Below are 24192 nucleotides of genomic sequence, written 5' to 3'. Positions count from 1 at the left end.
TCATCAACCTTCCCCTGATCTAGGAGCGTCTCAAGGCACAGGGATCCGGGGTCCAAAGGACGTGCTCTGCTCCTGGCCCTGCTTTCTTGCTGGCATGAGGTCCCCATGTGTCTCTGCTCGCTTCTGTCTTTTATATCTCAAAAGAGAGTGGCTTGAGAGACAATCTGATCTCGTAGATCTCATCAGTATAACTGCCGATAATCCGTCTCATTAACATCATAGTGATAGGATTTACAACGCATAGAAAAAGTGTATCAATCACAAAATGGAAGACAACCACGCAATACTAGGAATGATGGCCTAACCAAGTTGACACATACTTTGGGGGGACACAGTTTAATCCCTGACAGAGTATTGGCATATAGGCATTTAATTGCTTATTTTAAATTTAGATACAATCAGACTCATATTTGCTGTCCCATGGAAGATAGTTTCTTTTATAACAAGTTTATTGAAATATAATTCACATATTCACCCTTTTAAAGTTACTAATCTTTGGTTTTTGGTATATTTGCAGAGCTGTGTAACTGTCAACATTACATAATGTTAGACGATTTTCCTCATCATCCCAAAAAGAAACCACACGCCCATTAGCAGTCACTCTCCATTTCCGTGTCACTCCAGTTCCTGGTAGCCTCTAATCTACTTTCTGTCTCTATGGATTTTCCTATTTTGGACATTCTGTATAATGGAATGATGCAATATGGCCTTTTGTGCCTGCTTTCTTTCATGTAACAAAATGCTTTCGAAATGTTATCAGTACTTCACTTTTTTTTTAATGGCTGAATATATTCCATAATATGAATATACCATATTTTGTTTATCCATTCATCAGTTGATGGACCTTTGGGTTGTTTCCATTTTTTGCTATTATGAATAATATTGTTTTAAACATTGACAAATTTTTGTGTGGACATGTTTTCATTTCTCTTGGGTATATATCAAAAGAGTAGAATTGCTGGATCATATGGTAGATAATTTCTTGTTTAACATTTCTCTGAATTTCCATCTTCTGACCTACAGATGACAGTTTTTTTTTTTTTTAACATTTCTCCATACTTTAATATTATTTCCTAAAAATATTGAAAGCAAATGAGTTCTTTCCTCAACTTGATCATTGTTTTGTGTCCGTTCTTTAGTTGTTCTTTTCTAAATCTATCTATATAAAAAAAATGAAATATACTACTAAAATTTTCATATTCTTGGGATCAGTCAAAGTATTTTGGCAGGTGGTAAAATTGTTCAGGTGATTTCTTTTTAACAGTTGGTGTTATTGGGGGCTACAACACTTCAGAAAAACAGTTGTGTATTCTAATGACAAAATAGTATGTCATTGCCCATTTATTCAGTCATTTATTCAATGTAACATGCAATGGTTCTCAATCCTGCCTGTATGTTAGAGTTATCTGTGATGCTTAAGAAAAGACACGCCGTTTTATATCTCTAAAGGTAGGTTTTAGGCATGTTTGTTTTAGAAAGCTCATAGTTAATGAGTAGTTACAGTGTGCCATGCTGTGGAAATAAATAGCTGGAATTTTAAGGACCTTACAGTCTAGCAGGCTAGGGGGAGAAACAAATCAGTAAACATATAATTGTAATACGATGTAAGGGCTACAGTAGATGCATAAATAGGTTGCAGTACAAACATAGGAGAGAAGAACTTCTAATTTAGACAGGTTGGAGATGGTATAACTTGTGTTATGTCCTAAAGGACAAATAGAGTAAGCCAGGCAAAGTAGGATTTAGAAGATTATTCTGGACAGAGGGAACATTGTATAAATATACTTCTTGAAAGGGCATGATTATTTAGGGGGAATTAAAAATAGCTTAATGTGATTAGAGCAAAAAGGTATACATAAAGAAGAGGTAAGACTTGAGGCTAAAGAGCTAGGCAAGATTTCTTTTATAAAGAGACTTTTGTGTTGGGCTAGGGAATTTGAATTTTATCCTGGCTATTTTAAGGAGCTAGAGGATTGAATTTAGTCCTGAGGGGTGAGAAGGAGAGGAAGAATAAACATATAAATAATACACTGTGAAGCAAAGACCCAAAAGATGTTTTCATTTAAAGTATTAAAAATAAGAATGTTCCACCGTGAGCTTCTGGTTTGTGCTTATTTCCGTGAATATAACCTTTTTGGCAGGTTTGAGCAGTTGGAGTATAATGAGAGGTGGAAAGGAAGTCACTAAGAAGAGTTGGAATTAGAATGGGAGATAGAAGGAAACCGGATGATGAGAGGGAGGTAGAAAAAGAAGAGGGTCCAAAAGGTGATAAAGGTGGAAGGGAGGAGAGGAAACAACGTGATCTTTCATCTGGAGATGCTCAGTGGAAAGAAGGCATGAATTGCAGAATTCATGCTTGTGGCCTTACAAAAAAATCCTACTTCTCTTCAAATTAATGTTGGTTTAAAAATGGCCATTGAACCCATTGGCTGTCTTTTTGTTTGTTCGATTTTAAGGGCATGGAAGAATCATCGTTTGGTACACTATTGACAACTTCATAGCTCTCCAGACAGTATAGGTGTATATATTCTGTGATTCTACTATATTAAATAAAGAATATCAATTTTCATAATTTTTCAGTATCCCCCCTACTATAATAATAATTTTGTTTAGTAGGGCAAAATTAATTAATCATAGCTTTCTTAGATATTACCTGATTTTATCTTAAAATTTTTGATGATGACTGAATTTAACATTTTTTTTCCCTCTTATTTCTGTCTACCCCACAACTTTGGAAAAAGGATAATAACAGAAATTGAACTTCCCTTCTCTTAAAATTTTGGGCACAATTAGTAATTTAATGATTTAAGGAACCCTGGTGCCATAGGAAACCCTGGTGGTGTAGTGGTTAAGTGCTACGGCTGCTAACAAAAAGGTCAGCAGTTCGAATCTGCCAGGCGCTCCGTGAAAACTCTGTGGGGCAGTTCTGTTCTGCCCTGTAGGGTCGCTATGAGTCGGAATCGACCTGACAGCAGTGGGTTTAGTTTTGGTTTTGGTGCCATTAGTGGTTAATTGCTCGGCTGCTAACCGAAAGGTTGGCAGTTTGAACCCACCGTCTGCTCTAAGGGAGAAAGATGTGGCAGTCTGCTTCCTTAAAGATCACAGCCTTGGGCAGTGGTTAAAGCGCTTGGTTGCTAACTGAAACATCTGACAGTCTGCTTCCGTAAAAATTACAGCCTTGGAAACCCTGTGGGACAATTCTACTCTGTCCTGTAGGGTCACTATAAGTCGAAATCTACTCAAAGGTGATGGGTGGGTTATATGAAAAGCGTATAAAAACGCATTCCTTTTATAGCAGAAAGCTGGCTGCTTTTTTGGCGTGTGATAATTTTTTTAAGTAATATGATCGATTTCAAGAGTCAGCTTACAAATTACTTAAGGATAAAAATAAAGCAGTTAATGCTTAAATAATCCTGAGTTTAGTTCCGTTTAGTGTGGAATTAGTCCTGTTAGGTAACCATTAAACTTTTTAATAGAAAAGACCTTTTAAAAGGACAAAAGTTAAAAGTTATCTTGAATAGTAACAGACTAGTTCTTTGTATAGTATAAATACAAATATGTAGGAGATAAATACACAGTGTACCTCCAGAGGGCCTCATTTGGCAGTCTTACGTCTTAAATACATAAAAGGAAAAAATAACATAGAAAAAAAGTTTTAATCGTCGTCAGTAAAGTGCAGTTTCCACATAGTATTTGAAAATGGAGGAAAGGTTATAGACTTTCCATTCCATTTTGTTTGATGCAGTGTTCATACAGTTTGGCACTTCCTGTTGTTTTCTAATCAAAATGATATTTACCATATTTTTCTTGAATGTCTTTTAGACACAAATATCTAGTTCCTATGTTTCCCCCAAAATTTACCTTACAATTAAATAAATTGGTTGTTAATTACTTCTTAGTTTAAAACGGTATGTAATATGGCCAATAATTCTTTCTACTTGGTTCATAACCCTGTAGGTTCAAGACAGAGTATATGTATAAACAGTAGTCAAAATTTCTTTTTAACTCCCAGGAATTGTTGCAAATGTCGTGTTATTTAAATATTTAACAAGGATAGGATATTTGTTTGTATCAATCAGCCAAGGCTAAAAGATGAGAAGGCAGAAAGGGACAGGAGCCGGTTGAATGGACACGGGAAGTCCAGGGTGGAAAGCATGAGTGTGCCCATCACATTATAGAGAGAGCAACTAGGGTCACACAACAATGTATATATAAATTTTGTATGAGAAACTAACTTGAGCTGTAAACTTTCACTTAAAGCACAATAAAAAATAAAAAAGATTAGGTGTGTGGAACAAGCTTGTTTTTTAATTTTTAAAAAATATTGTTAAGACAAAAATATGACCAAATTCATATTTTTTAACCTTATTATGATTCATCTGGAAACCCTGGTGGCATAGTAGTTAAGAGCTATGGCTGCTAACCAAAGGGTCGGCAGTTCAAATCCACCAGGCACTCCTTGGGAATGCTATGGGGCCCTTTTACTATGTTTTATAGGATCGCTATGAGTCAGAATCGACTCTGTGGCAATGGGTTTTGTTTGTTTGGTTTTTTTTTTTTTTATGATTCATCTAATCAGAAAACAAAGATGATATATATTAAATTGAAACCTAATCTTAGTTTTTCTATATATGATCTTCAAAGGGCTATTTAAAAATTAATGTAGACTTTCCTGTTTTTTTCTGTGCCCTTTTTTTCTCTGCCCTTTTGTTAAGAGGAAACCCTGGTGTCATAGTGGCTAAGTGCTACGGCTGCTGACCAAAGGTCAGCAGTTCAAATCCATCAGGCGCTCCTTGGAAACTCTATGGGGCAGTGCTACTCTGTCCTGTAGGATCGCTATCAGTTGGAATCGACTCGATGGCACTAGGTTTGGTTTTTGGTGTTTTCTTTGTTAAGATAAAAGTTAAGTTGCAGAATAAGGGAAGTTAAATGCAGTGGTCAACAAAGACAGCTCATAGTTCTGGATAATTGAAAGTTGATTTTATAAGAAGTAAGTGTTAGTGGTTTTCTTTTTATTGAATGCTTTTATATACCCACAGCTCAGCCAGCAGGAGTGCCAGAAATCTTAAAGAAAAGCTTGCATAGCTGTTCAGTGAAAGGAGAAGAAGAAGTGTTTTTAATTGGCAAGAACTTTCTGAAAGGAACTAAGGTTATTTTCCAAGAAAATGTTTCTGGTAAGTAGGCATAATATTGGTATAGGGATTGTTGCATGTTTCACTTTGTAATAAAGGTACAGTCATAGTAACAGAGTAAAAACATTTTTCAGAACTTTTGTAAGTCACTGTTTTTATTTCAATCAGATGAAAACTCTTGGAAATCAGAAGCTGAAATCGACATGGAATTATTTCATCAGGTATAATTTAAGCTATTTTATGATTTGGTTGTTTACTCTCTGAGAAATTCGATTTTGTTCTGAATTTTTCCTGAACCGACAGATTAAATTTCCTTTTTATACAAGACTGATGTGAATCATTTAAAGTTTCTTTCTTCAATTTCTTAAACTGAAATAGAATTATTCCACTGATGCTAGAAATGTGACCAATCCTTTGCTTGAAAATTTTAAGAACATAAATTTTATCAACTTTTAATCCTGCCACAAAGAACAGTTATCATTGTTTATAAATGAAACATTTTTTCCTAATATTTATTTGCTCTGCGAATTTAGATTATTTAACCATACTATTTAGTTAAATCAAACAGAAACTAATAGTTATTGAGTACCTGCTATGTGCCAGGTGCTTTATCTCTGTTATAGTTAAACTTTTTTGCATTCAGAAGCACTATTTGTTACACTTACATTAAAAAATTCTGTATTTGTAGGACTGCATCATATGTTCAAGGAAAAAGAGCTTGAAAACAAGGATGAAGGCCTGACTTAATTAAGAATGTGGATGTAGAACAGATAGGACCGAATTCATAGAGGTTAAGACTAACAGACAAGATGGCCAAATTTATGAGCCAGTGCAAATAGAAGGCAAGGTTGAATTGCACATGCAGAAGAATAATGTGTACAAGTGTAGATCACAGAGGTAGAGAGAGACTAGAAAAGCCGGACAAGCTAATGTATAAAATATCCAAAGCAAAAATTTAGGTTAGCCCTGACAGGGAACGTAACAGAGAACCCCTGAGAGAGCAGGAGAGCAATAGGATGCAGACCCCAAATGGTCTGACTGAGACTAGAAGGAGCCCTGTGGTCATGGCCCCCAGACCTTATTTTGGCTCAGGACAGGAACCGTTCCCAAAGCCAACTCTTCAGACAGGGATTGGACTGGACAATGGCTTGGAGAGGGATGCTGGTGAGGAGTGAGCTTCTTGGATCAGGTGGACACTTGAGACTATGTTGGCATCTCCTCCCTGGACGGGAGATGAAAGGATAGAGAGGGGGTTAGAAGCTGGTGAAGTGGATACGAAAAGAGAGAGTGGAGGGAGGGAGCGGGCTGTCTCATTAGGGGGAGAGCAATTGGGGGTATGTAGCAAGGTGTATGTAAGTTTTTGTGTGAGAGACTGACTTGATTTGTAAACTTTCACTTAAAGCACAATAAAAAATTTTAAAAATTTAGGTAAAGACCAGAGGATGATAGAAAAGATCATATGAAAGCAAGTGGAGAGGTAGAAGAAGTAAAAATTGGAAGAATCTATAGCCAATTTGTAAAAAACTTTGTAATTTGTTTTTAAATTTATTTCTTTATTCCCTTGTATATTAAAAAAACTAATAAAAATTTAAAAACAATAATATAAAATGGAACTTCATGTATACCTAGACAAATGCTGTGTAGAAAATTTTCCTCTAGCCTCATGTTACTACATGCTGTGGAAAAGAGATAGTGGGAGTCAAGTCATTCCTTTATTACATACACTGTTGGACAGCCTCTGCTAGGGTTCATTGCCAGACTAGTCTTAACTGAAGTTCTAGTGCCTGTTTTGTCTTTAATAATCTGTGTTATCTGTGTAAGACAAGTCACTTTTGTGCCTCAGTTTTCTAATGTTTAAAATAAGCTCTTTCACTAGATGGTGTGAGACACCTTCTAACCCTGACGTTTTATGATTTCACATATGACTTATTCGTCAGACCATTCCGTTCCCCAGAGATCAACAGTGGCTTCCTCTGGAGGACTCCTGAAGGTTAGGGACAATGTATGGTACCTCTCTGTGTTTCTCATAATACCAAGCACATAATATATACTCATGAAAAGCTTGTTAGTTCATTTTATTCATCACTGAAGAAAAGATTTCTCTATGGCCTAAGGTCCTTTGTTCTTCTTTCTGAGGGTACTTCCAAACCCTAGTTTCATCCAGATTTTATATGCCTATAGTTTGATCCTGACTGAAGCTTAATTTATCTATGCAATACTTTTGTTTGGCATGAAAAAATTTTCTTTTTTGATGCATTAATTGTGATACGAACGTCCAACTAAGGGACAACTCGTACTTAAGAACTCACTGCCATGATACCTATTATATTAAAATTTTGATTTAAATACAGTGATTCATAGTAATGAACACACACACTACTTTTTGATGTTTATGAAAACATTGCATGATTGGAAGTGTTTTCTAAGTGTTCTGTATGCTTAGAAAGGTAAAATATATACTATATACTAAGACAAACATTTGACTGACACTGAATAAGAACCATATGTACCTCTCCCGACCTACCTGCAAATTCAACTTAAAGACAGGCTTAGAAATGGATCTCATTCATAACCCCAGGGACTGCCTGTATTCCATTAAAATTGGTATTTCTTACTTTATCTTATGCTGCAGTTTTTAAAAAAACTAGTGCTGGAGACTGAGAGACTTAATCTTATAAATTATACAAAGTAGTAATGAAATAGCCCCAACGAATTATAGTCTTAACTTGCTGTTTCATTTAGAACTTAATATTAAGAACTCATTACCTCCTTCCCTTTTCTCCTTTACTTACTTTACCTTTGAGGCATGGGCTAGTTGCATTTTTAAAAACACTTTTTCAGGGCAGTTATGACACCAACTATTAAAGGTGAATAATCATAAAAATAAGCCATGGTGCAGTAGAGAGGAATCATGTCCTTATTTGATGACTACATTTAGAGGTCCTAGGGTTTTTACAAGCCAAGAATAAAATTAAAAAAAAAAACCTAAATCATAATAGGATCTTTCATTAATTCTGTGATTCTGCTTTTCATTTTAAATTTTTTATCTTTTTCATAGAGGGCTTTTTCTTTTATTTTTTCCTAAGGGGTTTTCTGGGAAGTATTTTCTTAGAGTGAAATCAGAACTGCCATATAAAGAATCAATTCTAGATATTAAGGAAATGAAACAGACATTTAGAGGGAAAGGTGATGAGAACATATTTTGAAAGAAAAGAGTCTTTGGGTGTGGTCGATAAGAAATATCAGGCCTACACATGAAAGTTGAAAGGGCATCTAGAATATTTTTAAAAATCCCCAGAAGATGGTGTAAGTGGAAAAGACCATTTAAAGATAACTGTAAATTGCAGGTGTGAATAATTGTAGTAGTCATTTATTTGCAACCTCTAAATCAGCTCATCAGGTATTAAACTTTTTCTGTTATATAACAGTTGAGATTAATGAAGTCTAGGAAAAAAGTTCTTTGTTTAATATCTGGCTCCTCTAGTCAAGGCCAAATATATCCCATGCTCATGTATACCAAATGTGATGGGCACATGGTCATTATATCTACTCTCGTTTTAACAACTTTAGATGAGTTCTGTATGGCCTAATTGTGTATTAAAATATGTATCTTCCAATGTCATAAAATAGTATGTACACTAACTGTTTAATGAGAAACTAGTTCTGTAAACCTAAAGTATAAAATATATATATATATACATATGTCTTTAAGATAAGTTATAGAAACTAGTTCTGTAAACCAAAAGTACAAAATATATATGTGTGTGTGTGTGTGTGTGTGTGTGTGTGTGTATGTATCTTTAAGAAGGCAAGAGTGTAGCAGCTTGAAATGTGAAGGTAGCTTAAAAGAAATTAGAAGCTAGAAACAGGTATATAAGAAGCTAGGAAGAACTATACAATTTGATTTGACAAAAACTTGTTTTTGAAAACAGGAAACAGGCATTAGTGTTTCAAAAATAGAGAATTGTATAGATTATCATTTCTCATTCTTTAGTCTTCTGAGTTCTCTGGTACTTCTTAGAGTTATAAGAATAAAAAATAAGGAATTCGTAGTTATTTGTGGGCAAATAGAAAAAAAATTTTGGATGTTTTATATATTATAAAAAGTAACAAAAAAGAATAGCTTAGGGGAAGTTGGAATTTTAAATATAAGTGTCCTCAGGGAGTTTACATTCTTGCAGTTGGAGAGAGACAAAAAAACAAGCAGATAGTCCTAGTAATTTCAGGTGGTAATAAGTGCTATTATGGAAATAAACAAGATTTGTATGATAAGGTCAGGGAGGGGTGCTACTCTGAGGAGGTGACGTTTGAATTAGACCTGAAAATGCGTAAAGGAAGAAGCCTTTTGAAAAGGTGAAGAAGGATATTCCAGTCAGAACAAGTATAAAGGCTCTTAGGTGAAAATGAATTTAGTTTGTTAAGAATGGACTGAAAAGGTCAGTATGGCTAGAGAGGAATAGAGTGAATAAGGAATAGAGTGGGTAATGAGTTGGAGATGACAGGGCAGGGGGCTTTGTAGACCATTAAAAAAATCAGTTGAATTTTACCTTAAAAGTGGCCATACAATGAATGTTCTGATTTCTGTGAACCTGAGCTTTAAAATACATGTTTTTTTCTTAGATTTTTTAAACTTTGTAACTAATAGGAAGAGTACTTAAATAAAAATTGTTTTGTTTCAGAAATTTAACTTAAATATTGCTTCTTTTTTTGACTCTTGTACTTTTCTTTAAATTAGAATCATCTTATTGTGAAGGTTCCCCCATATCATGACCAACATATAACTTTGCCTGTATCAGTGGGAATATATGTAGTGACCAATGCTGGGAGATCTCATGATGTTCAGCCATTTACCTACACTCCAGACCCAGGTATGTCAAAATAAAAAGTTGTGAACTAGAATGAATAATTAATTTCTAGTTCTTTGAAAGGATATGAAGACTAGCCAACCAAAAGAAAAATTTATTCACCAAAAATGAGTCCATATTAGTTTGTTTTGGATAAGGCATTATTTCCTAACAAGACAGCCGCCAAATACTGCTCTTACTCTTATGTTAGGGGAATCATTTCCAAGCTGAAAGTTGGCATCATGGGAACGGGGGACCCTCGGCCTGCCACCCTTCTTCTTCCACTCCTGGCTCCATTCTGAACCTAAAGGGCCTTGATGCCTCAGACCGTGCTTCCAAATTTTGTCTACCCTGTTTTTTTTTTTTTTTTTTATAGGCCTAAGAGTGCACACACAACCTGGGTATTTGTACAGGGAATTCTGGGATACGGAGTACTTGATACATGGTCTAAAGGTAGGGGAGGGGGAGGGCTCAAGTGAACATATCCTGAGCATGCTCTGCCAGACACAAGCCACTCTAGGCCTGTACCACCAAAACCCATGCATATTATGTGCATGCTCAGAGGCTCTTAGTTCTTGCAGACTGTTAAAACCTTTGTTTCCTTGCCAGTTGGTCCCTGAAGCTTTAAACTATTAAAGCACCTTTAATTTTTTTACTTTACCATATTAAGAAATCAAAACCCGACCCATCCATTTGATTCCAACTCATAGCGACCCTATACGATAGACTAGAGCTGCCCTGTAAGGTGTCCAGGGAGCCGCTGGTGGATTTGAACTGTTGGCATTTTGGTTAGCAGCCAAGCACTTAACCACTGTGCCACCAGCACTCTACCATATTAAGATGCAGAAATAATGTTAAACATTATTTTCAGTGACTCCACAGTGGTAATTGTAAGAAATAGGGATGTATATTTTTATCATTTTTTGCTACTCTAAAAACAAACTGCTAATAACTTGATTTAAAAGTAGAAATTTAAAATTTTCTCAAGGATTAGATTCTATAATCTGTAATTATTAGAATTAATGTTGTTATACTTAAATCGTGTATGGATTTGTTTTCCATTTAGTTCCCTGTAAATCATTTGTTAGACCCACTGTGCTTACTAAGATAAATTATTTAACTTAATTCTCAGGACTTGTGTACAATTTTATTTGTTTACTCAGTGAGGTTTAACTCATTTGACATTGTCATGTCGAGAATAAGACATTGAAAGTAAGCTGACTCAAATCCCATTTTGAACTAAGCTACAGAATAAAAAATACATACATTCAGAAATATAAATTAAAATTTATTTAAATAAAAATAATATTTTAAGCAAGGACCTGCTTAATTGGAATTTATTTAATTTTTTCATTTAGAGCTGATCTCTATTCTTAGGCTCATCAAATTTAAAGTTGTCATTATAGATGTAGTTGATATGATTATATATAGTAGCCTAGCAATTTTCCATTAATATTGGCAAAGTTTTGTTTAAAACTTTACCAAAGGAGTAATCATAATTTTATACATTCAATGTATTCATCACAGTTATTTTAATTCGGTTTGAACATTGACTAATGTTTCTGAATAGGTATCTTTTCATAAATCATTTATATAGGTGAATGATGATTTTTTTTTTGCTAATATTCCACTATGTTCAATAAGTTATAAATGTTTAATATCAATCTTCTATTTACCTGATACCATTAACATGTGTACTGTTGCAAGAATGATTTTTCTAAGTTGGTTTTTGGCTTTTTTGTAAGTGAGCATATGCTTCTGCCCACTTGGCCACTGGAGGGTAGACTGCTGCTTACAAAAACTCATCTCAGCCTAGAATTTCTGCTAAACAAATAATTTAATGATGTTTTATGAGAAAATATTCTAATTTTTAGAATTTGTTAGGATGAATAAGTTAAAATAAATACAATTTATCTTTATTCTTTTTTAATAGCAACAGCTAGTGCTTTGAATGTAAATGTGAAGAAGGAAATATCCAGTCCGGCAAGACCTTGTTCTTTCGAAGAGGCTATGAAAGGTAACAAATTGATTCTTCTCAAACATTATAAATATGTGATCCTATATGTTTTTTAAAGGAGGACTGATGGTATAATGGTTAAGCACTCAGCTATTAACCAAAAGGTTATTGGTTCAAACCCACCAGCTGCTCCACAGGAGAAAGACAAGGCAGTCTGCTTCTGTAACGATTTACAGCCTTGGAAACCCTATGGGACCATCGTACTCTGTCCTAAAGGGTCACTATGAGTTGCAGTCGACTTGACGGCAACAGGTTTGGGGTTTTTTTTTTTTTTTTTCTTGGATGTGTTCTGTCTAACAAACCTTAGCTTTTTGTTTACTCTTGTGTACTCACAACAGTTAGCAGATTATCATATTATAAAATAAATATTTCTTTAAGTTTGCTGAACGCAGAGACTTGTTTTTCCAGATTGATGTTCACCATATAAACATATTTTTTCATAATATATGTTGGAGTAGAGGAACTCTTATTTATTTTAAAATTCCTCATGCATTAAAAAATCTTAAAAGAATATATAAAGTACAATAACATATATAAGATAGCGTTTATAAAGGTTCTTGCTACAAATAAGATTAGTACTTGACACTGAGACTAAAGAGACCAAAAAATGAACTGCAGACATTTGAAAAACTTACTTTAGGTTCTTTCATTGTCATTGTTTTTATTGACATTCTTTTTACTTCCCTGCCAGTCCCAAAAGACAGTGAAGATAGTATACTCGTATCCTCAGGATGTTATAATGTGGCGTAGTAGACTCTTGTTACCAGATTTCTAATATTACTGTGGCATACGGTGATGATGCTTTTGCACCTTTGTTATATGAAGATTCTGCTTACATGATAATCAGTGATTTATGCCTATACTTCTGATGTTTATATTTTTCTGCCCTGAAATCCATGAGTTAATAGTTTTTAAAAAAATACTCATTTATGTTTTCAAAGGACATAACATGCTTAGTAAACTTTATCAAATACAGTTAGAAATTTTTTTATTATCAGTAGTAAAATTCAGCATTCACATATAAACATATTCAGTGTAGTTTGCCATTATAATTTCTGACCGTGAACACTTTCCAGAGTAGATTAGGGAGGAATTTGTTTAGCTGCCATCTAGTCAGCCCCTGACTCCTGACAACTGCATGCACAATGGAACTAAATGCTGCCAGTACTGTGCCGTCCCCATGACTGATTTCAGATCAGACTGTGTGATCCATAGGGTTTTCATTGGCTGATTTTTGGAAATAGATCACCAGGCCTTTCTTCCTAGTCTGTTTTAGTCTGGAAGCTCCACTGAAAACCTGTTCAGCATGATAGCAGCACACAAGCCTCCACTGATTATGGTAGCTGTGCATGAAGTGCATTGGCTGGGGGATCAAACCCAGGTCCCTTGAAGGAATGAGAATTCTGAATCACCACTACTCCCAGGAAGGAATTATGGGTGTAAATAAACTGCCAACATTATCAGGTTGAACTGCAGGAAAATTTACAAATGTTTAGTCACAACTGACGTTTATCGAACATACACTAAGTGCTAGACAATATGCCAAGCCCTTATAGGTATTATCTCATTTAATCTTCCTGATTCTATAATTCTCATTTCATAGATGAGGAAGCTGAGGCTCCAGAGAGGTTAAATAATTGGCCGAATGTCACTTAGCTAGGATTTAAAAAGGATCGGTTGAGTTTCAGTATGTAAGGTAATACCTCTAAGCAAAAATAATTCAAATCATGTTTATAAGATGAATAATTTTATAATTCATTTTTAAAGAAAGGGATGTTTGTGGCCTGTCCTTTCAATGTCGGGGCATCCATGCTTTCCTTCAAAAATCTCTTGATGCTGCTTTCATAGAACATTACGCTGGGTAGAATCTAATCGATGTGAAATTTCTCATACAAAATTATAAATTCAAGGTTAGAAAGTTTTAAATTTAAAATTAAATGCTGTGTTTGATTTTTGATAAGAAGAAGATTGTCTTTTGATCAAAATCTGACTAGCCTAAGAAATGGATAAGAAGTAAAAAAAATACATCCAGACATGTTACTCTTTTTCACAATTCAGACTTTGTTATTTTGAACTGACAGTTACTTTATAACTAAAAATATGGTAAAAATATTTTTCTGAAGATATAAAATAAAATTAATTTGAATGCTAAACTATCTTACTAGTTTAATTTTTTTTTTTTTTTGGTCATTTTATACATAATATTGGGGATTCCTGGTTGATTAAAAAAAGCAGTAGCTTTTACAACTAGAAATTCTCCTTGACAAATAGCTTATTTTTATGATTTCTGAAAATCAGAACTTTAGTATAATGCCAGGGTATTCTGTGGGAGATTTAATCAGATGTACTTTAATGACGAAGACTGAGCTACACACTCCCAATTGCTCTCTCCCTAATGAGACAGCCTGCTGCCTCCCTCCACTCTCTTTTCATGTCCATTTCGCCAGCTTCTAAGCCCCTCTACCCTCTCATCTCTCCTCCAGGGAGGAGGTGCCAACACAATCTCAAGTGTCCACCTGACCCAAGAAGCTCGCTCCTCACCAGCATCCCTCTCCAGCCCATTGTCCATGCCAATCTCTGTCTGAAGAGTTGGCTTTGGAAATGGTTTCCGTACTGCGCCAACAGAAGGTCTGGGGACCATGACCACGGGGGTCCTTCTAGTCTAAGTCAGACCATTAAGTCTGGTCTTTTTACAAGAATTTGGGCTCTGCATCCCACTGCTCTCCTGCTCCCTCAGGGATTCTCTGTTGCATTCCCTGTCAGGGCTGTCATCAGTTGTAGCCAGGCACCATCTACCTCTTCTGGTCTCAGGCTGGTGTAGTCTCTGGTTCATGTGGCCCTTTCTGTCTCTTGGGCTCGTAATTACCTTGTGTCCTTGGTGGTGTTCTCCTTTGATCCAGGTATGTTGAGACCAATTGATGCATCTTAGATGGCCGCTTGCTAGCGTTTAAGACCCCAGACGCCTCTCTCCGAGGTGGGATGCAGAATGTTTTCTTAATAGATTTTGTTATGCCAGTTGACTTAGATGTCCCCTGAAACCATGGTCCCCAAACCCCCACCCCTGCTACACTGGCCTTCGAAGCATTCAGTTTATTCCGTAAACTTCTTTGCTTTTCGTTTAGCCCAGTTTTGCTGACCTCGCCTGTATTGTGTGTTGTCTTTCCCATCACCTAAAGTAGTTCTTATCTACTGTCTAATTAGTGAATAGCATTCTCCCACTCTCCTTCCCTCCCCTCTCTCGTAACCATCAAAGAATATTTTCTTCTCTGTTTAAACTATTTTTTGAGTTCTTATAATAGTGGTCTTATACAATATTTGTCCTTTTGCAACTGACTAATTATACTCAGCATAATACTGTCCAGGTTCCTCCACGTTGTGAAATGTTTCACAGATTCCTCACTTTTTTATCGATGCATAGTATTCCATTGTGTGAATATACCATAATTTATTTATGCATTCATCCATTGATGGGCACCTTGGTTGCTTCCATCTTTTTGCTATTGTAAACACTGCTGCAGTGAACATGGGTGTGCATATATCCATTCATGTAAAGGCTCTTATTTCTCTAGAATATATTATACATATATTCCAAGGAGTGGGACTGCTGGATCGTATGGTAGTTCTATTTCTAGCTTTTTAAGGAAGCGCCAAATCGATTTCCAAAGTGGTTGTACCATTTTACATTCCCACCAGCAGTGTATAAGTGTTCCAGTCTCACCACAGCCTCTCCAACATTTATTGTTTTGTTTTTTGGATTAATGCAAGCCTTGTTGGAGTGAGGTGGAATCTTATTGTAGTTTTGATTTGCATTTCTCTAACGGCTAATGATCGTGCGCATTTCCTAATGTATCTGTTAGCTACCTGAATGTCTTCTTTAGTGAAGTGTCTGTTCATATCTTTTGCCCATTTTTTAATTGGGTTCTTTGTCTTTTTGTAGTTGCGTTTTTGCAGAATCATGTAGATTTTAGAGATCAGGCGCTGATCAGAAATGTCATAGCTAAGAACTTTTTCACAGTCTGTAGGTAGTCTTTTTACTCCTTTGGTGAAGTCTTTTGGATCAGCATAGGTGTTTCATTTTATAGGAGCTCCCAGTTACCTAGATTCTTTTCTGTATTGTTAGTAATGTTTTGTATTCTGTTTATGCCATGTATTAGGGCTGCTAATGTTGTCCCTATTTATTCTTCCATGATCTTTATCATTTTAGATTTTATATTTAGGTCTTTGATCCATTTTGAGCTCGTTTTTGTGCATAGACTGAGATATGGGTCTTGTTTCATTTTTTTGCAGATGGATATCCAGTTATGCCAGCACCATTTGTTAAAAAGACCATCTTTTCCCCATTTGTCAAATATCAACTGTGCATATGTGGATGGATTTATGTCCGGATTCTCAGTTCTGTTCCATTGGTCTATGTATCTGTTGTTGTACCATACCAGGCTGCTTTGACTACTGTAGCAGTATAATAGGTTCTAAAATCAGGTAGAGTAAGGCCTCCCGCTTTGTTCTTCTTTTTCAGTAATGCTTTACTTATCTGGGGCCTCTTTCCCTGCCATGTGAAGTTGGTGATTTGTTTCTCCATCTCATTAAAGAATGTCGTTGGAATTTGGATTGGAGTTGCATTAAATGTATAGATCGGTTTTGGTAAAATAGACATTTTTATAATGTTATGTCTTCCTATCCATGTGCAAGGTATGTTTTTCCACTTACGTAGGTCTCTTTTGGTTTCTTGCAGAAGTATATTGTAGTTTTCTTTGTAAAAGTCTTTTACATCTCTGGTAAGATTTATTCCTAAGTATTTTATCTTCTTGGGGGCAACTGTAAATGGTATTGATTTGGTGATTTACTCCTCGATGTTCTCTTTGTTGGTGTAGAGGAATCCAACTGATTTTTCCATGTTTATCTTGTATCCCGATATTCCGCTGAACTCTCCTATTAGTTTCGGTAGTTTTCTGGAGGATTCCTTAGGGTTTTCTGTGTATAAGATCATGTCCTCTGCAAATAGAGATAATTTAACTTCTTCCTTGCCAATCCAGGTGCCCTTTATTTATTTATTTATAATAATTTTTATTGAGCTCTGAGTGAACGTTTACAAATCAAGTCAGTCTGTCACATATAAGCTTATATACACCTTACTGCATACTCCCACTTACTCTCCCTCTAATGAGTCAGCCCTTCCAGTCTCTCCTTTCGTGACAATTTTGCCAGCTTCCAACCCTCTCTACCCTCCTATCTCTCCTCCAGACAGGAGATGCCAACACAGTCTCAAGTGTCCACCTGATACAAGTAGCTCACTCTTCATCAGCATCTCTCTCCAACCCATGGTCCAGTCCCTTTCATGTCTGATGAGTTGTCTTCAGGAATGGTTCCTGTCCTGGGCCAACAGAAGGTTTGGGAACCATGACCGCCGGGATTCCTCTAATCTCAGTCAGACCATTAAGTCTGGTCTTTTTATGAGAATTTGGGGTCTGCATCCCACTGATCTCCTGCTCCCTCAGGGGTTCTCTGTTGTGCTCCCTGTCAGGGCAGTCATCGATTGTGGCCGGGCACCAACTAGTTCTTCTGGTCTCAGGATGATGTAGGTCTCTGGTTCATGTGGCCCTTTCTGTCTCTTGGGCTCTTAGTTATCGTGTGACCTTGGTGTTCTTCATTCTCCTTTGATCCAGGTGGGTTGAGACCAATTGATGCATCTTAGATGGCCGCTTATTAGCATTTAAGACCCCAGACGCCACATTTCAAAGTGGGATGCAGAATGTTTTCATAATAGAATTATTTTGCCAATTGACTTAGAAGTCCCCTTAAACCATGGTCCCCAAACCCCCGCCCTTGCTCCACTGACCTTTGAAGCATTCAGTTTATCCCGGAAACTTCTTTGCTTTTGGTCCAGTCCAGTTGAGCTGACCTTCCATGTATTGAGTATTGTCCTTCCCTTCACTTAAAGTAGTTCTTATCTACTAACTAATCAGTAAAAAACCCTCTCCCACCCTCCCTCCCTCCCCTCCTCGTAACCACAAAAGTATGTGGTGTTCTTCTCAGTTTGTACTATTTCTCAAGATCTTATAATAGTTGTCTTATACAATATTTGTCCTTTTGCCTCTGACTAATTTCGCTCAGCATAATGCCTTCCAGGTTCCTCCATGTTATGAAATGTTTCACAGATTCGTCACTGTTCTTTATCGATGCATAGTATTCCATTGTGTGAATATACCACAATTTATTTAACCATTCATCCGTTGATGGACACCTTGGTTGCTTCCAGCTTTATGCTATTGTAAACAGAGCTGCAGTAAACATGGGTGTGCATATATCTGTTCGTGTGAAGGCTCTTATTTCTCTAGGGTATATTCCGAGGAGTGGAATTTCTGGGTTGCATGGTAGTTCTATTTCTAACTTTTTAAGATAACGCCAGATAGATTTCCAAAGTGGTTGTACCATTTTACATTCCCACCAGCAGTGTATAAGAGTTCCAATCTCTCCACAGCCTCTCCAACATTTATTATTTTGTGTTTTTTGGATTAATGCCAGCCTTGTTGGAGTGAGATGGAATCTCATTGTAGTTTTAATTTGCATTTCTCTAATGGCTAATGATCGAGAGCATTTCCTCACGTATCTGTTAGCTGCCTGACTATCTTGTTTAGTGAAGTGCGTTCATATCTTTTACCCACTTTTTGATTGGGTTGTTTGTCTTTTTGTGGTTGAGTGTTAACAGAATCATATAGATTTTAGAGATCAGGCACTGGTCAGAGATGTCATAGCTGAAAATTCTTTCCCAGTCTGTAGGTGGTCTTTTTACTCTTTTGGTGAAGTCTTTAGATGAGCATAGGTGTTTGATTTTTAGGAGCTCCCAGTTATCTGGTTTCTCTTCGTCATTTTTGGTAATGTTTTGTATTCTGTTTATGCCTTGTATTAGGGCTCCTAACGTTGTCCCTATTTTTTCTTCAATGATCTTTATCGTTTTAGTCTTTATGTTTAGGTCTTTGATCCACTTGGAGTTAGTTTTTGTGCATGGTGTGAGGTATGGGTCCTGTTTCATTTTTTGCAAATGGATATCCAGTTATGCCAGCACCATTTGTTAAAAAGACTATCTTTTCCCTAATTAACTGACCCTGGGCCTTTGTCAAATATCAGCTGCTCATATATGGATAGATTTATATCTGGGTTCTCAATTCTGTTCCATTGGTCTATGTGCCTGTTGTTGTACGAGTACCAGGCTGTTTTGACTACTGTGGCTGTATAATAGGTTCTAAAATCAGGTAGAGTGAGGCCTCCCACTTTCTTCTTCTTTTTTAGTAATGCTTTACTTATCCGAGGCTTCTTTCCCTTCCATATGAAGTTGATGATTTGTTTCTCCATCACATCAAAAAATGTCATTGGAATTTGGATCGGAAGTGCATTGTATGTATAGGTGGCTTTTGGTAGAATAGACATTTTTACTATGTTAAAGTCTTCCTATCCATGTGCAAGGTATGTTTTTCCACTTAAGTAGGTCCTTTTTAGTTTCTTGCAGTATTTCTTTGTATAGGTCTTTTACATCTTTGGTAAGATTTATTACTAAGTATTTTATCTTCTTGGGGGCTACTGTGAATGGTATTGATTTGGTGATTTCCTCTTGGATGTTCTTTTTGTTGATGTAGAGGAATCCAAGTGATTTTTGTATGTTTATCTTATAACCTGAGACTCTGCCAAACTCTTCTATTAGTTTCAGTAGTTTTCTGGAGGATGCCTTAGGGTTTTCTGTGTATAAGATCATGTCATCTGCAAATAGAGATAATTTTACTTCCTCCTTGCCAATCCGGATGCCTTTTATTTCTTTGTCTAGCCTAATTTCTCTGGCTAGGACCTCTAGCACAATGTTGAATAAGAGCGGTGATAAAGGGCATCCTTGTCTGGTTCCCATTCTCAAGGGAAATGCTTTCAGGCTCTCTGCATTTAGAGTGATGTTGGCTGTTGGCTTTGTATAAATGCCCTTTATTATGTTGAGGAATTTTCCTTCAATTCCTATTTTGCTGAGAGTTTTTATCATGAATGGGTGTCGGACTTTGTCAAATGCCTTTTTGCATCAATTGATAAGAGCATGTGGTTTTTGTCTTTTGTTTTATTTATATGGTGGATTACATTAATGGTTTTTCTAATATTAAACCAGCCTTGCATACCTGGTATAAATCCCACTTGGTTGTGGTGGATTATTTTTTTGATATGTTGTTGAATTCTATTGGCTAGAATTTTGTTGTGGATTTAACTTTAAAGTCTCTTTTGTCAGAAATTAATATTGCTACTCGTGTTCTTTTTTGCTTATTGTTTGCTTGATATATTTTTTTCCATCCTTTGAATTTTAGTTTGTTTGTGTCTCTAAGTGTAAGGTGTGTCTCTTGTAGGCAGCATATAGACGGATCGTGTTTATCCAGTCTGAGACTCTCTGTCTCTTTATTGGTGCATTTAGTCCATTTACATTCAGCGTAACTATAGATAAGTATGTGTTTAGTGCTGTCATTTTGATGCCTTTTTATGTGTGTTCTGACAATTTCATTTTTCCACTTTTTTGTGCTGAGACGTTTTCCTTTGTAAATTGTGTGTTCCTCATTTTCATAGTATTTGACTTTATGTTTGCTGAGTCGTTATGTTTTTCTTGGTTTTTATTTTGAGTTATGGAGTTGTTACACCTCTTTGTGGTTACCTTAATATTTACCCCTATTTTTCTGAGTAAAAACCTAACTTGTATTGTCCTATATCGCCTTGTATCCCTCTCCATATGGCAGTTCTATGCCCCCTGTATTTAGTCCCTCTTTTTGATTATTGTGATCTTTTACATATTGACTTCAATGATTCCCTGTTTTGAGCGTTTTTTTGTTTTTAAAATTAATCTTAATTTGTTTTTGTGATTTCCCTATTTGGGTTGATACCAGGATGTTCTGTTTTGTGACCTTGTGTTGTGCTGGTATCTGATATGATTGGTTTTCTGACCAGTTTCCTTTAGTATTTCTTGTAGCTTTGGTTTGGTTTTTGCAAATTCTCTCAGCTTGTGTATCGGTAAATGTTTTAATTTTGCCTTCATATTTGAGAGAGAGTTTTGCTGGATATGTGATCCTTTTCTCCTTCAGTGCTCTATATATGTCATCCCATTGCCTTCTTGACTGCATGGTTTCTGCTGAGTAGTCTGAACTTATTGATTCTCCCTTGTAGGAGACCTTTCTTTTATCCCTGGCTGCTTTTAAAATTTTCTCTTTATCTTTGGTTTTGGCAAGTTTGATGATAATATGTCTTGGTGATTTTCTTTTTGGGTCAATCTTAAATGGGGTTTGATGAGCATCTTGGATAGATATCCTTTCGTCTTTCATGATGTCAGGGAAGTTTTCTGTCTGAAGATCTTCAACTATTCTCTCTGTGTTTTCTGTTATCCCTCCCTGTTCTGGGACTCCAGTCACATGCAAGTTATTCTTGATAGAGTCCCACATGATTCTTAGGGTTTCTTCATTTTTTTAAATTCTTTTATCTGTTTTTTTTTTTCAGCTATATTGCAGCCCTCTCACTGAGTGCATAAACACTTAATATGGTTAAATCTTCTTGGTATATTGTTCCTTTAATCATTACATAGTGCCCTTCCTTATCCTTTATGATAGATTTAACTTTAAAGTCTATTTTGTCAGAAATTAATATTGCCACTCCTGCTCTTTTTGATTGTTGTTTGCTTGATATATTTTTTTCCATCCTTTGAGTTTTAGTTTGTCTGTTTGTTTAAGTCTAAGGTGTGTCTTATAGGCAGCATATAGATGGGTTGTGTGTTTTAATCCATTCTGCCACTCTCCATCTCTTTATTGGTGCATTTAGTCCATTTACATTCAGGGTAATTATGGATAGGTATGAATTTAGTGCTATCATTTTGATGTCTTTTTGTGTGTGTTGACAGTTTCTTTTTCCTGCTTAATTTTATGTGCTGAGTAGATTATCTTTATATATTGTCCTTTCCTCATATTGGTTGTTATTGATTTTGTTTCTACTGAGTCTCTATTTTTTTCTTGTATTTTATTTTGATGAGTAGGATAGCTTGTCTCCTTTGTGATTACCTTATGATTTACCCCTATGTTTCTAAATTTAAACTTAACTTTTATTTCTTTGTATGGCCGTATCTTCCTCTCCGTATGGAAGTCTGTGATTACATTTCTTAAGCCTTCTTTGTTGTTTTAATGTTGTCTTCTTTTATATAATAACATCACTATTACCCTATTTTGAGCTTTTTTTTTTCTAATCTTGCTTTGTTTGATTTCCCTGTGTGGGTTGACTTCTGATTGCTCTGGTCAGTGTTCTAGTCTTGGGTTGATACCTGATATTATTGATTTTCCAACCAAAGAACTCCCTTTAACAGTTCTTGTAGTTTTGGTTTGGTTTTTACGAATTCCCTAAACTTCTATTTATCTGGAAATGTCCTAATTTTACTTTCATATTTAAGAAACAGTTTTCCTGTATATATGATTCTTGGCTGGCCGTCTTTTTCCTTCAATTTTTTAAATAAGTCATCCCATTGCCTTCTTGCCTCCATGGTTTATGGCAAGTAGTCCAAGCTTATTCTTATTGGCTCTCTTTTGTAGGTGACTTTTCATTTATCCCTAGCTGCTCTTAAAATTCTCTCTTTACCTTTGGTTTTGGCAAGTTTGATTATAATCTTTTAATATCTACCTTATGTGGAGTTTGATGAGCATCTTGGTTAGACATCTTCTCATCTTTCACAATATCAGGGAAGTTTTCTGCCAACAAATCTTCAAGAATTCTCTCTGTATTTTCTGTTATCCCTCCCTGTTCTGGTACTCCAGTCACTCGTAGGTTATTTCTCTTGATAGAGTCCCACATGATTCTTAAGGATTTCTTCATTTTTTTAAATTCTTTTATCTGATTTTTCTTCAAATATACTAGTGCCAAGTGATTTATCTTCATGTTCAGAAATTCTGGCTTGTACTTGCTCAATTCTGCTCCTCTGACTTTCTATTGAGTTGTCTAATTCTGTAATTTTATTGTTAATCTTCTGAATTTCTGATTGCTGTCTGTCTATGGATTTTTCCAGGTTATTAAACTTTTCATTATGTTCCTGAATAATCTAATTTCGTCAGTTGCTTAATCTTCGTGTTCCTTGGCTTGTTCTGCATATTACCTCATTTCCTTCATGATCTCTTGAAGGGTTCTGTATATTAAACTTTTGTGTTCTGCCTCTGGTAATTCCAGCAATGCACTTTCATCTAGAAGATCCCTGGATTCTTTGTTTTGAGAGGTTGTTGAGGTGATCATGGTCTGTTTCTTTATGTGACTTGATATTGACTGTTGTCTCCGAGCCATCTGTAAGTTATTGTATTAGTTTGTGTTTGCTTACTATGTTGTAGCTGCTTGCTTTGTTTTGTTTTGATATGCCCAAGTGGGTTGTTTGAGTGACCCAGCTTGATTATTTTCACCTTTGGAGCTCTGATGTCCTATGCCCAGATGGCTAGAGCTGTTATCAGCTATATCAGTCTAGGAGTCCATTCACTTTTCTTGTATGAATTCAGCTCAGGTGTCCAGGTAGCTGATCATCAAGTATGTGGCACAGGCTCTACCCTATAGTCTTAGAGGGGCAGGGGTGATTGGTGTAGGTACCAGTATCTGGTTGCAGCAGGGGATCACGCTATGAACAAGGCAGGGCATTGAGAACTGACCCCCGAGTGTCTCTGAGGAAAGAGCGCCCCAGTTCCCTAGAGTGTGCAGGTGGGTGGGTTCTGCAGACGGACCATGGGCACCCAGTGTTTTTGGCTGTAAGGACTGGGAGGTACTAGTTATCTTTGGACCCTGTCACAGGAGGCTGAGTGGAGCTACCAGTCCTTAGGCCCCAGATGTGGGTAGGTGAAGACCCTGTTTAACAGGCAAAGCAATGTCAAACATCAAACACCCACCTCTTCACCGCACAGCTGAAGCAGTTGGAGTCTGTCAACAAGGACCTTTTCTCCTAAAATAGCCTCACACAGGTCCATGCAGAGGGGAAAGGTGCTCAAAGTCCACAGACTGTTTATGCCTGGACAGGAGCCGCTTCTGTCCTGAGCTCCCCTGGTCAGTGGAGCAGGCAAATTATCGTTTCCCCCAAATGCAAATTTTTTCCTTCTCCAAGGCCGGCAGGATGGCTCTATGCACCAACAGTGCCTATCTCAGGCCCAGGGAATTCAGCCACTGAAGCAGGCTTGGGGGTGGG

General features: G+C 36.4%; 1 protein-coding gene across 13 annotated transcripts in view; it reads left to right on the top strand.

Annotated features, from left to right (window-relative positions):
• NFAT5 (nuclear factor of activated T cells 5) overlaps positions 1-24192 on the top strand; it is a 142053-nt gene that overhangs the window by 95715 nt on the left and 22146 nt on the right. For all 13 annotated transcript variants that reach the window (XM_064273836.1, XM_064273837.1, XM_064273843.1 and 10 more), the window contains 4 exons: positions 5040-5174; positions 5301-5353; positions 9868-10000; positions 11910-11993. In XM_064273836.1, the coding sequence (XP_064129906.1) occupies positions 5040-5174; positions 5301-5353; positions 9868-10000; positions 11910-11993 (405 nt within the window). The remainder of the gene's footprint in view (positions 1-5039; positions 5175-5300; positions 5354-9867; positions 10001-11909; positions 11994-24192) is intronic.

The sequence above is a fragment of the Loxodonta africana genome, chromosome 21, assembly GCF_030014295.1.
Source record: "Loxodonta africana isolate mLoxAfr1 chromosome 21, mLoxAfr1.hap2, whole genome shotgun sequence".
Taxonomy (NCBI): Eukaryota; Metazoa; Chordata; class Mammalia; order Proboscidea; family Elephantidae; genus Loxodonta; species Loxodonta africana.
The sequence above is the reverse complement of the archived record's forward strand: the minus strand, read 5'-3'. Positions and strand labels throughout refer to the sequence as shown.